The following is a 17055-nucleotide window of genomic DNA, read 5'->3' on the forward strand; positions in this document are numbered from 1 at the left end:
AGTGTACAGTCGTGCATTTTGGTAGTAGGAATAAAGGCGTAATACTTTGTACGTTATCTGTGTTGACGTTGAAGTGCGTCCAGAGGTGGTTTACAAGAATGATCCCGGAGATGATTGGGCTAACGTACGATGAGCATTTGATGGCACTGGGCCTATATTCACTGGATTTTAGGATCTGGAGGGGAGACATTCATTGAAATTTACCGAATAGCAAAAGGCCTCGATAGAGTGGATGCAGAGTGGATGTTTCCATAAGTGGGAAAGTCTAGGATTTAAAGGACACGCTTTTATCAGCGGATGGTGATTCGGTGGAATTCATTGCCAATTAATTCAATCAATTCAACAGCTACGAAGAAAAATGGAAAGTAAATTGTCAATTACTTTCCATTGGTTAATTTTTTTTTAAACTATACCACATATTTTCAGAAATTCAAGTCCATGGTTGTCAATTTATAATAAAGGGAGACCCAGGTTGTGCATGTAAATACCAATTATTAAATGAAAAGATCTTTGTACATTATTGGAGGTAACATAAGTTTACTTTTGTTTTAAAATCAGAAAAGCAACATTAGTTATGTACACTATTTTACATTGCATTATTTAACTATGCATTGACTGCTAACGTTTACAGATTATTTAGTTATTCTTATATCAAATGGTCAAAAATAAGTAAATTCACAAATTCTGAAGAAAACACATTCCTGTCAGAAAGATTTTATTTAAAAAAAGCATCTTGCTTAAAGCAGAACACTTTCATGCTGACCAGCAGCAGCAGTATCACTCGAAGATTGGAAACAAGACATTATGCCATCTTGTGGCCAAAGAACAGTACAAAGAAAAAACCCAAAGTCTTTACAATTGAGAAAAATGAATCTAGAGTACACCTTCAGGTTGATAGAGACAACAATAAAAACACGGATGTAACATTTGAACAAAGCGTAACAGTGAAGAATATAACAATTTAAAATATATTCAGTGATTGAGACTTGTAACAGTAGATGCAGGATCTAAGCAGCGGCTTTCAATTTACCAAATCAGGCCAAACCATGAAAATTCATTCTCATACAATAAATTCGACCAACTGTGCAAAATTAATAAAAGTCTGCTTACCGTTATTTGGTAATTGCAGAAGCACGTTTTTTTACTGAAGTCATTTTAACTTTCACTCATTTGCAATTATTTCCAAGTCTAAGACCAAACCATACCTAACCTGGTTGATAAATTGTGACATCCAGATTCCTATGGCAATGGGATGGGGGAGAACTATATTTAGCCAGATTTTGCTTGCAGCATTTTAAACTTGGCTGTTCAGTTTCCTATGGTTTTCATATAAATCATTGCCAAAAAGCACAGCATTTTCTACAGAGCATCTGAGGTGGACACTTCCATTACAAATTGTCTTTTATTAAATTTTCTTTTTATTGGATTGAAGAATTGTTCGTGATAAACATTGAACCCAAAAGAGTCATTAAAATATTGTATATAATGTATTACTTGCACATAAATGTTATGGTAAGGATTGGATTTGGGAAAGCTTTAATAAAAACCAGATCATTAGAATAATTTACTTCAAATCTCCTGTGCTCTTAAAGTTAATGTTTACACCAGAGATGTTAGTGAATGGTCTTTTACTTTAGAAAATACAAACTCATCTCCTCCAGTTTGTTTAGTTCATATTTAAGCACAGGCTTGGTCTGTGCAAATAAAGATTAGCACCTCTAGATTTGCCATTTTGTTCTACTATTATGGCAGCGTTAGTTTACTGCCAGCAAATGTTCAATATTTTCCAGTATCCCTTTGCCAAAATAAACAAATAGAACAATTAGGTGACAAAATAGCACAACACAATGGTGCACCAAAACACTCAGCTCTTTTAATACTGTAATTTTCTCACTTAAATGATTCCCAGCATCAGACTACAAGCAGATGGTTTGCCAAAAGAGGGAAGCACTGGAAAGGATTTAAACGGACAGTTCACTCTGCATTTGAGCACTTGGTAATCACTTGAAGAGAAAAAATAGCACGAGGGTAAGTTCTGATGAAAAGTTCATTAAGCCGAAACATTTATATCACTTGACAAATCCTTCCTGAACTCCTCCCTACCAACATTTTGTCTTTAGTTCAGATTACCAATACTCAGTTAGTTTGCTTTTTGACAGATTAGGTAGGTGCAGGTGCAGATATAATCCTTTACTATTGATAGATCTTAAAAGAAAGATAGCTTGTGGATTGGCAATTAATTTCCTTACCAGCGGGATGAAAAGGACCTTAAATCTATAGTGTGACTGGAGGAATAAGTAAACCATTCAAATCAATCGATTTTCAGCAGAACTAAGTTAACTGAAATAATGCCAGTAATGGCTACTGCCTAAGTAACAATTACAATCAGTGCCTTGAATCTACACAGTAAATGTTTATCAATTTTATCAAATATTCCAAAATAAATTTGCTTTAATTAATCATATTTTTGAATCTGTGCATTGCTAGCAAGGCAACATTTATTGCCATCCTTCGCTGCACATATTAAAAGTCAACTGCCTAATCTCCAGGAAACTGGAACCACAAAGAAACAAGAATCTCTTCAAGTTGTTTGTGAAAAGTTATGTTTAAGAAATGACGATAAAAGGTCATATAAATATTCTGATACCAGACCACGTAACCACATTTTCAAATTATAGTTCACAATTCAGTTTAGTGGTATTTGAACAGAGCCTCGAAGTTGCTAAACCTGTGCTCAAAATACTTGCTACTCTGCAGTTAAGGAGATTAGTCATCTTCCAAATAAGCAAGCATAAAAATTAACACTGAAAAAAGGGACCACAAATGTGCCACTATTGTTTAATATCAACAACAAAATGCACACAACTCTTAAATAATACTTTGTGTCCAACACGAACACTCAATTATCAAAACAAAACTTTATAAATTCATTCACTGGAAATGTATACAGAGTAAATATCTCCTAAATTTTAGAATCAGTTATCCATTACAACAATATCTAGAGAATTCTAAGAGAGGTTATACAAAAATATTCTTAGCACCAATGTCCAAATTCCAGAGAAAACTGAGGTTATTAACCAAAAAATCCTCACGATCGCAATAGCACCAGTCAGCTAAGTGATTTTACATTCGGAAACTCCTGGTTCTATGAAATGGCTGGAATGATTTCCTCATTGTGAAGAACATAAGTTGAGTTTTCAGCTTTGATTTTTCAGGGAACAGCACTGATTCACTCTCAGTTGTTGGAAAACGATTTCTATAAACTTCAGGGTAGGCCTTCTGAAACTGAAAAGTGAAATATTTTACTATATGACCCAAGGCTGCATCATTTTACAAATACAGACTTGCACTAAGGTCATGTTCTGTAAACCCTCTTGCAAGTCTGATTTTACACATCGTAATCACCTTAAAACTAGGTAGAACTAAAGAGCAGCAGAAGTCAGTCTAGGGGTGACAGAAGTGGAGGTAGAGGGGGAACTGACAAAGCAATAGCCAACAAGTAGCAGCTGGTGAGAGCAGAGGGAGTCCTACAGTGACTGAGAGCATCTTGTCGGTGGATGCAGCCTGAAGAAAATGGTGTTGGCCAGGGGCAACAACAACAGCCGTGTCAACTGGATGGTGCAGCAGTTGGTGAAGGGCTTGATGGTGCACCTTGTGGAAGATGTCAGCGAATTGGCTAAGAGTTGCTCTCCACCGTCTCCCTCGTCCTCACACGTCTTCCCAGTGCCGCACCAACAGTGGCCGAAACTGGAAGGATTCACCCAAGCCTGGGCAACGCTCTTATATCTATGAAGAGGACAGGAAGCTTTTATCTTCCTCCCATTGCAATAACACGTTATTTAGGAAACGAGGCCACCTATTGCGAATTGTTTACATAAGTGTGGGTTTACACAAATCGTCTATCATGCAAGTCGGGGAGTGCCTGTATAAACAACAGCATATTCATAACATATTCCAAACAACCTGCAACTTTCCAATGAAAAATCTAAAATTGCCAACATGACATCACGAAGTTGGTCTGACAACAAATTTGCAGTAGTCTAATGGGAGGTAGTACAATTTCTTCACTACTGTGCAGGGCATTTAAACCATATTTTGATTTACAGGGAAGAGTATTATATAGGGCGTGGTGATCACTGCAATTGGGAAATATACAGATATGAAGCAGCTGTCTGAAGTACAAAAATAAAAAAGGAAGGATGACAACCATGACTAATGAGGGAAGTTTGTATTATGTCCTGAGAGAGAGAGGGGGGGGGGGGGGGGGGGGGGGGGATGCAAATGTGAGGAAACTTGCAAGAACATAAAAACAGAATATTAAAGTTTGTAGTGAGAAAAAAAATGAAGATTAACACAAGCCACTTGGAGTCAGAAACAATGGAATTTATAACGGAGAACAAACACACAGCAGAGCAATTTAACCAGTATTTTTGCTCTCACTTCATCAAGGAGAAGACAAATAACCTCACAGAAATGTTTTGGTATCTTTGGTCTAGCAAGATAAATTGTTGGAATTAAAGACCAATAGATGCTTCAGGTCCATTACACTTACAGAAGATTTGAAGAAATTATTCAAGAAGCGGGTTCTTTTATTTCACTTTGAGCAGGAGGGATGCCTCAATGTGACCACATCAATAATTGTGTGCAATATTGGTCTTTGTCCGAGAAAGGCTATTCTTCTCTAGAGGGGCTGCATCAGCTTGATTCCTGTGATGGCAGAACTGACATGATGAGTAGACTTAAGTCCACTAGGGTTTGGCATTTTGAGGAGCGAAACCTATGAAATTCAAACTCAGGAACAGTATTCCCATCTGTTATCAGGCATCTGAACAATCCTTCCATAGGCTGAGGTTCTGTCCAATTCACCTCTACCCTATTGCAGGTATTGGACTTTGTAAGAAACATGTGCTACAAGGCTGGCATTGTATAATATATTCTGCATTATTTTTCTTCCCATGTGCTCTACCCATTGAACTTGGGTCTGACACGATTGTATTATCTGATCTAATTGCAGATAGTGTGCAAATCAAAGCTTTTCACAGTGCCTCAGTACACAAAAAGAATAAACCTAAACCCCGATAGGACTGGACAGACTCGACACTGGAAGGTTGTTCTGATCATGGAGATTAGGGGGGGGTCACAGCCCAAGGAGTTGAGGTATGCTAGTTAGGAGTAGAATTAGGAGACATTTTGTTATCCGAAGAGTTGTCATCCAAAGAATTCTCTCTCACGAAAGCAATCAAAGTCAAATTAAATAAATGCAAGGTGTTAGAAAATGGCTACAATGATTAAGGATAAAAGGAGAAAGCAAGAAAAGGATCCTGAAATTTAGATCAGCCACAGATGGAGGAGCAAGCTTAAAAGAGCTGAAAGGCCTACGACTACCTATTCTTATTTTTTATGTTTCTCTTCAGCTCAGACTTCTTAAACTGCTATCATGGGGCACACATTGCATCCTTTTGTTTGGGAGTTTGTAGTATAGCAGAAGAAAGTGCAATATGAAGAGAGAAAAAATAAAAATAAGGACAAAATCAGATAAGAAGCATGTCCACATCCTCAATGCTGTATGGAATCACAGAAAATGCTCGATATGAAAAACCATAAAATTTTGAATTTGAGTCCATAAGATTCTGAAACAAATGGCAGAATTGAGTTATTGTCACTTTACCTGTTTTAATTTCTTCTTCTTCTCTTTAACAGACATGTCTTTACACATTATTATTTCTTCCAGTTGTGCTGTTAAAGCAGCTTGAGGATTTCTCCAAGGTTCTTTAAATTCTTCAGAACTAATCTTCTGACAAATAGTGCGGGAGGCCAGTGAAGCATCAGCATCAGCATCTGCATACTTAATCTAGGGAAGGGAAAAAAAGATGCAGTTAAGAACTCTCTCTGATGAGACTAAAAATCAAAATTTGTCAATAACTTACAGGAGGAGATATTTTGTAACATTAACAATTGAACAAAATCCTATTGCCATGCATTCAGTCTTAAACTGAATGGTCTTTAAAGTACCTGAACTCTTCGGAGGTGAGCCAAATGTTCTTCCACTGCACTTTGTAAATGGTCTGGAACTCCCAATACCTCTTCATAATGATCCATCATGAAACTGACGAGTCTTGTAGCAAATAGTTCATCAAGATCCACTTCATCCTCTGAGCGCAGGATACAGCGAGAAAAGGTTTGAATCATCTTCAAATTTAAAAGAAACATTTTTTTTTAAATGGACATGACCATTGAAAGTTTGTAATATGAAGTGAATAAAATTGCTTAGAAGGTGCTATGTGTGCTGTTCTGCTTCCTGATTTTTCATTACTTGTGCTACCTATTTCCACCCTACTCTATTCTGTGTTGGAGTCAAATGAAATGACACAAAATATTACAAACTTTAAAAGACATTTGGACAGGTACATGGAGAGGAAGGGTTTAGAGGGGTGTGGGCCACTTGCAGACTGGTGGGACAAGTGTGAATGGGGCATCTTGGTCACATGGGGAAGTTGGGCCAGGGTTAGATTAACTGCAGATAAATGGCGCACTATATCTTTTGCTTCTCTTCTGGCTCGGCGAACAATCCTGCTCAGGTGGACGGAACCTACCCCGCTCACTCATACTCAATGGCTGACAGATATTATGTCCTGCCTAAAGCTCGAGAAAATCAGGTACTCACTTCAACATTCAAATGGAAGGTTTCAGAAAGCGTGGGGACCTTTTTTAAATGCATTCCAGACTTTATAAATGCTTGATCATCAAGCACAGTTTAACAGCTTAACAGTCTACCCATTCATTTATCGTGGATTATTGTTGTGACAGGCTGATATTTGCATATGCTCACTGGCAGTGACTGGGGAGGGATTATTTTTGGTATCTCATTTTTCTTTTATTGTTGTTGTCTTGTTATATGTTAGCGTGTTGTTTTTTATTTATTCTTTTCGTACACTTTGTCTGTAACAAATAGACAATTTTGCACTTTGTTATGTCCTGAAAACTAAATAAAAAAGATTTTGATTTAAATAGTGCATCCGACCAACATTTTTTTTTAAGGTTTATGACACCATTCTTTATTTCTCTTTGCTTTCTCTTAGATTGGATGCACTATTAATGTTTTATAGCAACCTTCAAAGACTGCTTATTCCTACAAGTTCCTGCTTAGTTACATTAAGCTCATATTGTAAGAACAATGTTCAAGTGGAGTAAGTACAATGTTTGAAAGAAGGAAAATGCATAAGAGTCTAGTCCCACTGTAATTGTTTCAGGATTGGTACATACATCATATGTTGATTGTGATACAACTAGCTACCATTGACTGGTGAATGAGCTACCTAAATGCATTACCATAAAGGTATACCAATAATATAATGGATAACTTCCAAAAGTGTAAAAATATTGACTAAATTGAAAGCTCATTTTTTAATCAATTTAATCAACTAAAACTCACCAATGTTCTGCTGGCAATAGCTTCATGAAGGTGAGGCATTTCAACATTAAGCGCAATTCGAGCCATCATCCGCATTAACAGCTGAAGCCTTCTCCGATTTTCCGGGGGCAAAAGAAGACAACAAATCTGAAGTGCTTCAACACCAACTCGCTGTTCCTGCAGAAGACCTAGATTTCAAAATAGTGCAATATTAAACCAAAGGCCACTACAATTAAAATCAGGTAAATTGAATTTGGTATGAAAAATGTAAATAAAATGGGGCTCAATGACAGCTGCCCCATGTATTTGATGTATTAAATTAGCTTTGGGTAGTTTATTTCGCTTGTTATGAAGCGAAATAAACTACCCAAAGCTAATTTAAGACATCAAATTTAAACAGCATTTTTTACTTCAATTAATTTTCTCTATTATACCAGTTTGTGTAAAATAATGGAAAAAGAGCTCACCACAAACCACTATCAGATACATTTCTAATTTATCTTTATGAAAATTAAAAAAACAAGATTTGTAAATCTGATATAGCAAGTATAGGGAACACTTGGGAGTATAGGAAACACTGAAAAGGTCAGTCAGCATCTGTGAAAAGGGAAACAAGTTAATGTTTCAGCCCCCAGACCTTTCAATAGTTACGACCTGTTGAACATTTTCAACATTTTCACTTTTTGTTACCTTCATTCTTAGGTTTTTGTGCCCAAAACCTCTTAGTGAGGAACATAAAATAAAGCTGTAAGAGCTTCTGTGGACATGTAAAATGCAGGAAAAAAAATTACGAGGACAAAAGTGATCCCTTTCATATAATGCCAGAAGAATGTATAATGGGGAGGCAGAGCAGCAGCAGGGAGACTGAAAAAGTGTGCTGTAATTGGCTCATTGAGCAGAGGTCACACGCCAGAAAAGAGGCAGATGAGAAGTTGGGGGCAAATACGGTGGTCAGAGAGCAAGATTAGCAGACAAAGCAGGTTATAGCAAAGAAAGAAACTGTATTCATTTAAATTCTAGAAGCGTAACTGATAAGGTGGGCAAAACTGAGCATGTGGATTAGCTTGAGGATTGGGATATTATGGCTATAACTGAAACCTGACTGAGGGAAGGGCAGGGCTGGCATCCCAGTAACCCAGGGTACAGATACTCAGGCATGATAGGGATGCAGGTAGGGAGCAGGGGGAGGAAAGAGGTGGGAGGGAGTGGCGGGATTGCCTTTTTGATCAGGGATGAACTAACTATAGTACTCAGTGAGGATACTCTCGGGGGTTCGTCCAGGTAGGCTATATGGAGAGAACTTAGAAATAAAAAGGGAATGATCACTTTGATAGGACTGTATTACAGGTGCACAACCTTTTATCCGAAAGCCTTGGGACCAGACACTTGTTGGATTTCGGACATTTTCGGATTTCCAAATGGAAGATTTTTAGCGTAGATTAGGTAGGTAGCGCGGGCGGCTTGAAAAGTTTGGAGCGGCTGCCTCCTCCCCGGAGACCGGGGAATCATTGTAAATCATTACATAAATGTTTGTCAGTTAGTTTGGAGGGATTTGATGTGGGGGTGGGGGGAAGGGGGAAACTTTAATTCTTAGTCCCCTACCTGGTCGGAGAGGCGGGGAGCGGGCAATGCCTTACCGGGTCGCCGTGCAGTAAGCTCCGCAGCGCTGTGGCCGCCAACTCCCAGCTGGGGGCTACGGGCGTCCGGCCGCGGGCGGCGCCGGTTGTAGCTCCGACCCAGGAAACTCTACTCCTGGAGGCATTAGGTCCAAACTTGCGCGGCCCGCGGCAATACGTCTATTTCTAGCTCCGCGATGGTTGGGAAATGGGGAGGCTCGCAAAGTGGGATAGTAGCGGACTGCAGGGCAATGCCTTACCTGGTCGCTGTGGGGTAAGCTCCGGAGCGCTGAGGGAACGCTGGTTGCTTTGAGACGGGGCTGGCTCTGGATTTGGAGACATAGCATCACAATTAGAGTTGCAGGATCTCGGAAAATCCAACCAGCGCCGCCCGCCCCCCCACAAGGATAGCCCCAGTAGAGTACAGTTGGCAATCAACAAGGCAGAGGGAGAACATTACTGAGCCGGCAAGCAAAGTAAGGCATTGACCCCTGATTGCCTAGGTCTGACCAGGGTGGTTACTAAGAAAAAGTTTTCCCTTTCACCCCCCCTTAATCATAAAGAGGAAGATTAGACACATAAAAGCCCTCCAAAACTGGGTATGTAATTGAGGCTAGGATTTAAGGGATGTCTTCGACAAATGTTTTAATTATCTCCCCGGTATTGGGAGGAGGCAAAGCACAGTAGTTATAAACCTGGGTTGACCGTGGGTCGTTCATGGGTCAAGTTTGGAAGCAAGGAAGGAGCTTTGTGTGTACAGACATTAGCGATCTGGATGAAAATGGTAATTTTTATTGTTTTTAAATTTGGAAGATGACATCAAAATTGTTGTGCACCTGGATAGCCTTGCAATAGTCGGTAGATCCTTTAGAGTCATTCAGACCTTACAGTCTGAAATTGCTGATGTTGCCTGCAATCATAGGTTAGTGTTATGGGAGACCAAAACATACAATATTGTGGACTTAAACATCCACCACATTGTGTAAAGGATTTGTACGGGATGGCATTTGTTGAATGTATCCAAGAAAACTTCCTTAATCAACATTTTGAGGGCCCTATGCGAGAGGACACAACGCCAAACCTCCTCTTTTGGACCAGTGACCGTAATTATATTACAGACCAACAAATTGAGGTCGTAAATTGGGGCATGGCCAATTTTGGAGGCATTAGGTCGGAACTTGAAGAGGCCCATTGCAATAGTCTATTTCTAAGTAAGGGGATGGTTGGAAAATGGGAGGCTTCCAAAGTGAGATAGTAAGAGTGCAGGGCAACGTTCCTGTTAGGCTGAAGGTCAAGGCTGGCATGTCGAGGGAATCCTGGTTGCTTTGAGATTTTTTGGCTCTGGAAAATTGAGACATAGCATCACAATTAGACAACCAGGATCTAGAAAATCCCCCCATCCCCCCCGCCCCCCCACAAGGATAAGAAGTGTAGAGTACAGTTAAGGCAATCAAAAAGGCAGAGGGAGAACATGAAATGGAGCTGGCAAGCAAAGTAATGTAAAAACCGATGATTCTCTAGGTATATTAAGAGGGTGGTTACAGAAATTGATTCCCTTAAAGATCAGCATGACCTCCTTAGTGTAATCATAAAAGAGGAAGACATTAAATAAATGATTCTCTTCTGTTTTTACTGGGTATGTAATTGAGGCATAGGATTTGGGATGTCTTCGATCAAATATGAATTATCAAAGGAGGTATTGATAGTTTTAAAGCACATTCAAGTTATAAATTCTTGGGGCATGACCAAATGCATCATCAGACTTTGTAGGAAGCAAGGAAGGAAATTGCTGTGTGTTATATACATTAGCGATCTGGATGACAATGTAATTAATAATGTTAGTAAATTTGCAGATGACATCAAAATTGATGATTAGTGGACAGCAAGGAAGGATATCTAAGTTTACAATAGGGACTTGATCAGTTGGAAAGGTGGATCAGGGTGTAGCAAATTACATTTAACACAGACAGGGTAAGATGTCAGACTTCGGTATGTGAACCAGGGCAGCACATGCACAGTAAATGATAGAGCCCTTGAGAATGTTGTAAAACAGAGATTTGGGAGTACAGGTGCATGGTTCCCTGGAAGTGGAAGTTGCTACACCTGCCTTCATAAAGAAGGGTATTGAGTACAATAGTAGGGACATCATGATTCAGCTGTACACGTTGTTGGTGAGACCAATGTAAGCAGTTTTGTTTTCCCAGCTATACGAACAATATCATTAAATCGAAAAGGATGCAGAAGAAATTCACTAGGATGTCACCGGGTCTGCAGGCTTGAGTTATACGGCGAGGTTGGAGAGTCCGGATTTTTGAACTTTTTTCTTTGGACCATAGGAGGCTGAGAAGTTACCTCATTGAAATGTATGAGACCAGGTGACATCCTAGTGAATTTCTTCTGCATCCCAGCGCTAGACCAAATGGAACCCGTTGGGTCCCATCCCCCTCAATCTGTGGGGAGGGGGCGGCCTGCAGCGTCACACACACGCGCACACGTAACCACCCCCACCCTCCCCCCCACACACACACACACACTAACCACCACTCCCCACACATACACCCCCCTTGTTTTTTTTAGAAGATGTGATTATACACAAACAAAAACAAATACACACACAATTAAATACTTCCACATACAAGATCAGACTTTTAAGTATATAACAGATATGGATATAGATTTGGAGAGATTTATAGATATGAAGGGTTAGTGAGCTGTGGGCTAAGTAGGACTGGCCCAATATGCCAACTTGGTTGCCATGACAAAGTGGGCCAAAGAGCCAGTTTCTGAGCCGTATAGCTCAATCAGTCTGTGATAAGGAAATTATAGAGGAATGAAATGCTTGCTGCCTTTTGATACCTGGGTGCAGTCTGTACGGAGTTTGTACGTTCTCCTCGTGACCTGTGTGGGTTTTCACCGAGATCTTCGGTTTCATCCCTCACTCCAAGCACATACAGGTTTGTAGGTGAATTGGCTTGGTATAAATGTAAATTGTCCCTAGAGTGTATGCTTGTGTGTAGGATAGTGTTAATGTGCGGGGTTCGCTGGTCGGTGTGGTCTCTGGGCCTGTTTCCGCGCTGTATCTCTAAACTAAACTAAACCCATGCCCTAGGGCTATGGAGAACTATTGATACTCTGGTTATCCAAATTTCATTGAAACGTAGAAAATAGATGCAGGAGTAGGCCATTCGGCCCTTTGAGCCAGCATTCAATGTGATCATGGCTGATCATCCACAATCAGTAACCCGTTCCAGTTTTCTCATAGCCCCTGAGTCCGCTAACTTTAAGAGCCCTATCTAGCTCTCTCTTGAAAGTATCCAGAGAACCGGCCTCCACTGCCGTCTGAGGCAGAGAATTCCACAGACTCACAACCCTCTATGTGAAGAAGTGTTTCCTCATCTCCGTTCTAAATGGCTTAGCCCTTATTCTTAAATTGCGGCCTCTGGTTCTGGAATCCCCCAACATCGGGAACATGTTTCCTGCCTCTAACATGTCCAAACCCTTAACAATCTTATATGTTTCAATAAGATCCCCTCACATCCTAAATTCCAGAGTATACAAACCCATCCGCTCCATTCTCTCAGCATATGACAGGCTAACTGGTCTATAATTCCGTTTTCTCGCTCCTGTATTTCCTAAAAAGATGGGTGAAGTTAGCTACCCCCCAATACACAGGAACTGCTCCGGAATCTATAGAACATTGGAAAATTATCACCAATGCATCCACTATTACTAGAGCCGCTTCCTGATCATCAAAAATTAGTATCCCGTTCCTGCTTTTCCCCATATCCCTTGATTGCCTTAGCCCTTAAAGCTAAATCTAACTCTCTCTTGAAACCTTATCTGTAGGTTCTCGAAAGCTTCCTGCAAGGAGTACTATATGTAATTACTACTCAACCCCCTCCAAACAATATTTTTGCTTGCCTGATGGCAGGAATTGGGAAAACGTTGGATCTATAAGAAAGTATAAGATACCCAGGTAATCATATCATTGAGCAGGCAGGTATGGAATCATGAAATGGAAATTGTATTTGAATAATCTTTTGAGGATATATTAGTAGGGTAGATAAAGAGTAAGGTGTATTTGGATTCTCAAAATGCTTCTGGTAAGGCCCCAGAATGGAGATCGTTGAATAAAGAGTCCCTGGAATTGGGAGGAATACCAGCATGGATTGAGAACTGGTTTACTGATAGAAAGCAGAGCAAGAATAAATGGGGTTTTTTACAACAGGCCTCTGTTTTCATTTCAGATTTTTGGCATCTGTTGTTTTTGATTTTCAGAGTAGGCCTCATCATCTCAAATTAAGGGGGTTAGGCCATTTAGGATTATGCATTTTGTGTTGGCAATCAATGGAATTCTCATTTCCATGGTTGCATGACTATGAGTCAACGGCAATTAACCAAAAAAGACATGCCACCCCTGTCTACGTGATCTTACATTTAAACTATTCTCTGTAGCCCCAGGCTAAGCAATTTAACATTGTAGATAATTTACTGCAGATTGATGCACGCTCATTCAAAACATATTCAACTGAATTCAAGCAAGAACATTACAAAGCACCACATCCATCTGCTCTAACAATAACTTAACTTCCTTTTAATCAATGTCAAATTCCCGTTTGTGAAGTGGGCAACACCCGAGAGGCCTACATGCAATAAAAATGAGGAACAGAATGTTTCATAATTTAACCAAGTGCAGATTACCACTTCAAAACATGTTTCGAGCCTTTTGGCAGCCAGTGCAGAATTCAGGATTACTAGAAATCCAAGACTTTTTGCCTAAGTCTGACTATGCAAATCATATCAGAAACGTTAATTTTTGTTACATTGTTTATATTAATTACCCACCTAAAGTGTTGATAAAAAGTTCATAGAACTCAAATGTCAACAAAGGCTCCGATGGTTTTTGAAAGTAGTCTGCTATCGTTTTGAACACATCTCTTTCAAACCCTGGGTACATTGGTCGATTTAATTCACTTCCATTTGGCCCTCAGAAAAGGAAAAAGCAAGTCATATTAAAAAAAAGTCTTGGACCACATAACCATATAATACACCAGTTCACAGGTATAAGCGAATGAACAAAGTATTATATTAAGTGAAGGAATTTTACGAACCCCACATATCATTCAAAAGTGGTGCCAGTGCATCCTAGGCAACAGTTAAATAAATTTATGGGGGGAAAATAAATATTCTTCCTTTCTGTGGCTGCTCCACCTCTCAGAAGTTATGGAGATGGTGGATTCAAGGGTTCATGATCTATTGGTTTCTTTATTGTCATATATACCAGGTACAGTGAAATACATTTTCTGCATACACTTCAGCTAGACTTTCCCGATACGCAAGTACAAATGCCCCAGACAGTACAGAACAGCCCACTGTGTCCATATGCAAGAGGCACCATTTTACGGTCCCAGCTAAAGCTAGTAACAAAGGCCCTTTGAAGTCGTCGCCTCCATTTCGGTCGTCCCGCGACCTGATGTGCCTCTCCACGCCTGGCCCTCTTCAGTTCATGTTCCCCAGGGGGAGCCTTCCGCAAGCATGAAGGGTTGTCAGCATGGTATGGTGAAACGATTGTCTCAGTTCTGGCCTGGGTATCCTACTGTGGGGAAGCAATTTCTCAATCACTAAAGTCAGAGCAGGTTGTTTGATATCTCCAAGGTGAGACGTCATGTATCAAAACACTCTAGTCAGGCTAATAAATGTGCACGCCTCCTCCTGCAGAGCAAGTGACTGACTTGGAGCATGAGGGTGATCTTATAAAGGCGTATAAGATTGTGAGAGGAATAAATTGGGAGGGGGGTGTAAAATACACTGTGCATTTACTATTCCTTTCAAGATCTTATACACTCCTATAAGATCACCCATCATCCCCATGTGCTCCATTTAACCAGAGTAGGAGAATCAAGAACCAAGGTACATAGGTTTAAAGTGAGAGGGGAAAGATCTAATAGGAAACTGAGTGGTAACTTTGTTTTTTTACACAAAGGGAGGTTGTTATATGGAACAAGCTGCTGGAGGACATAGTTGAGGTCAGGATAGTATTGGGGATATATCATCGTTTCAAGTACAAACAAGTTCCATCGAGTTTCTGCAATTCAAAAGAGTAATTTGTGTCTAATTTATTGTTTTATCTAGGTTAAAAGATTATAGGTAACTACATTCATACTTACAGTTTGCCAAACACCTCATGGCTGACAGAACCCAATGTGGAAGCTCTTCTATTTTAAAATGGAAAGATTTCCAGGTTATTTATAGCACTCTTTATGACATTTTCTCTTTTTCTTCCAAGTAAATTCTTATAAAACCTTCACAACCCTTTAAACAATTTAACCTTTGCTTTGAAAGATATAATTTCCTGATCGGCTTCATGTTGTGCAATAGACACACTTGGATGTATGACTAAACCCCAGAGATCCAAAGAATGTTAAGAATTGATCAATAGTTTTTATTAATCATAGCTGACTAACAGTTCATATTCTTCAATTAGTCTTCATATACCATGCAAGGCTGTAGGGGAAAAATCCAAATTCTTTGATTTTTGCTCCTAAATCCTATGCTTGGATAGCATGTTCTGTTATCAGACCAAGATAGCTGTTTTAACCTATATTTCACTGAAATGTTGACTAGAATTGCTGGTTTCTGAATATCCTGAATAACTGAACAACAATGATTATGATATGAACTAAAAGTTAAAGTAACACACAGAAAACCCAGATAATTAAATTTTTGAATTCATGTTCAGCTACTTGTTATCATCAGATTCACCAAAAATAACACTTGGACAAGCAAATGGAAGACAATTGGGATCTGTGGAATCCATAGAAAACATTAATCACAGGTTCAAATAACGAAACAAGAAGCAAAAGGTTAAAAAAAAAAAATTGCTCAACTCCAAATCGCAAGGAGGAAACTTACTTTTAGGGTATACTAGACCAAGTGCAGACCCGTTGGGTCTGTTCCCGCAACGCGCGGTTGCAAGGGGAGGGGACAGCTTGAGGTGTCACACACACACTAACCAACCTCTCACACACACACACTAACCACCCCCATTGATATTATATTAAGAAGGGAGGGAAGGAGAGGGGTAGGGCTGCCCAGCAGCCGAAGGTCTCAGATTGAGCCTCAGCTCCACGGCCTTGCATCCTTGGCGCTTCAGACCCGGAGCACGGAGAGGGGGTGGGGGGAGTGGAGCAGAGCCGGGCTGCCAAACGAAGAAAGAGAGAGAGATGCGGCTTGGATTGGTCGGCATGTGGGCATTGTGACGTCAGCAGCTGGTAAGATGTTAAAAATCGAGTTTTGTGATCAATTTTACTCAAAGTCTGGGGAAATAATTGACCAAGGAGTGGATGTGTGAATGTAAAAGTTAAATCGCTAGCGAAATGGTAAAAAATCTTGGCGTTTTTGCGTCTGGTTTTCGCGGAGTAACGAATCAAAGGCAAAATGCCATATACCCACACACACACAGTTTTAAAAGTATATAGATGTAATTATTGAAATAATTTCTCAATTTTACCATTTAATCCAAATTCTTCAAATGTTAAAATACATACCCAATTTATTGTCTAAAATTACCACTCCTTGTTTATTGACATGGTGAACATTATGGGTGATATATTTGGAATTGACTTGTTTAGGATCCAGCACTCCTTCCAGAGAAGTAAGCCCCAAGATTTTCTGCAAACTGGAAAACAGGCAAATGCAATTTTATCTATTCTTCTCATAGACATACAACACAAACAGCTGCAAAATTCATCAACAGCTCATAAAATCAGTGCAATAAATATTCTCCTCAAACATCTTAAGAATTTGATTAATAAAAAATATTGTGGAAGAAAAAGTGCAGCAAGGAACAGGCCCTTGAGCTCACAATATCTGTGCTAAACATGATGCCAAACTAAACTAACTTTACATGATATGGATACGATTTGATTTGATAAGATTTATTGTCATTCAAACCTAGGTTTGAACAAAATATCATTTCTACAGTTTTTTACATTACAAAACAATCCAAGACCCACACTTAACACAGTT

At 39.6% G+C, this 17055-nt stretch overlaps 1 protein-coding gene across 1 annotated transcript in view; it reads right to left on the bottom strand.

The window, feature by feature from the left end:
• Nucleotides 1-698: 698 nt before the first annotated feature.
• The window catches only part of LOC129696680 (DEP domain-containing protein 1B-like), a 52226-nt gene continuing 35869 nt past the window's right edge, over nt 699-17055 (bottom strand). The window contains exons 5-11 of the mRNA XM_055634801.1: nt 16575-16705; nt 15195-15242; nt 13873-14013; nt 7433-7599; nt 6013-6189; nt 5669-5851; nt 699-3285 (exon numbers count right to left, since the gene is read on the bottom strand). Coding sequence (XP_055490776.1) covers nt 3124-3285; nt 5669-5851; nt 6013-6189; nt 7433-7599; nt 13873-14013; nt 15195-15242; nt 16575-16705 — 1009 coding nt within the window. The 3' untranslated portion in view covers nt 699-3123. The remainder of the gene's footprint in view (nt 3286-5668; nt 5852-6012; nt 6190-7432; nt 7600-13872; nt 14014-15194; nt 15243-16574; nt 16706-17055) is intronic.

The sequence above is a fragment of the Leucoraja erinacea genome, chromosome 1, assembly GCF_028641065.1.
Source record: "Leucoraja erinacea ecotype New England chromosome 1, Leri_hhj_1, whole genome shotgun sequence".
In the NCBI taxonomy this organism is placed as follows: Eukaryota; Metazoa; Chordata; class Chondrichthyes; order Rajiformes; family Rajidae; genus Leucoraja; species Leucoraja erinaceus.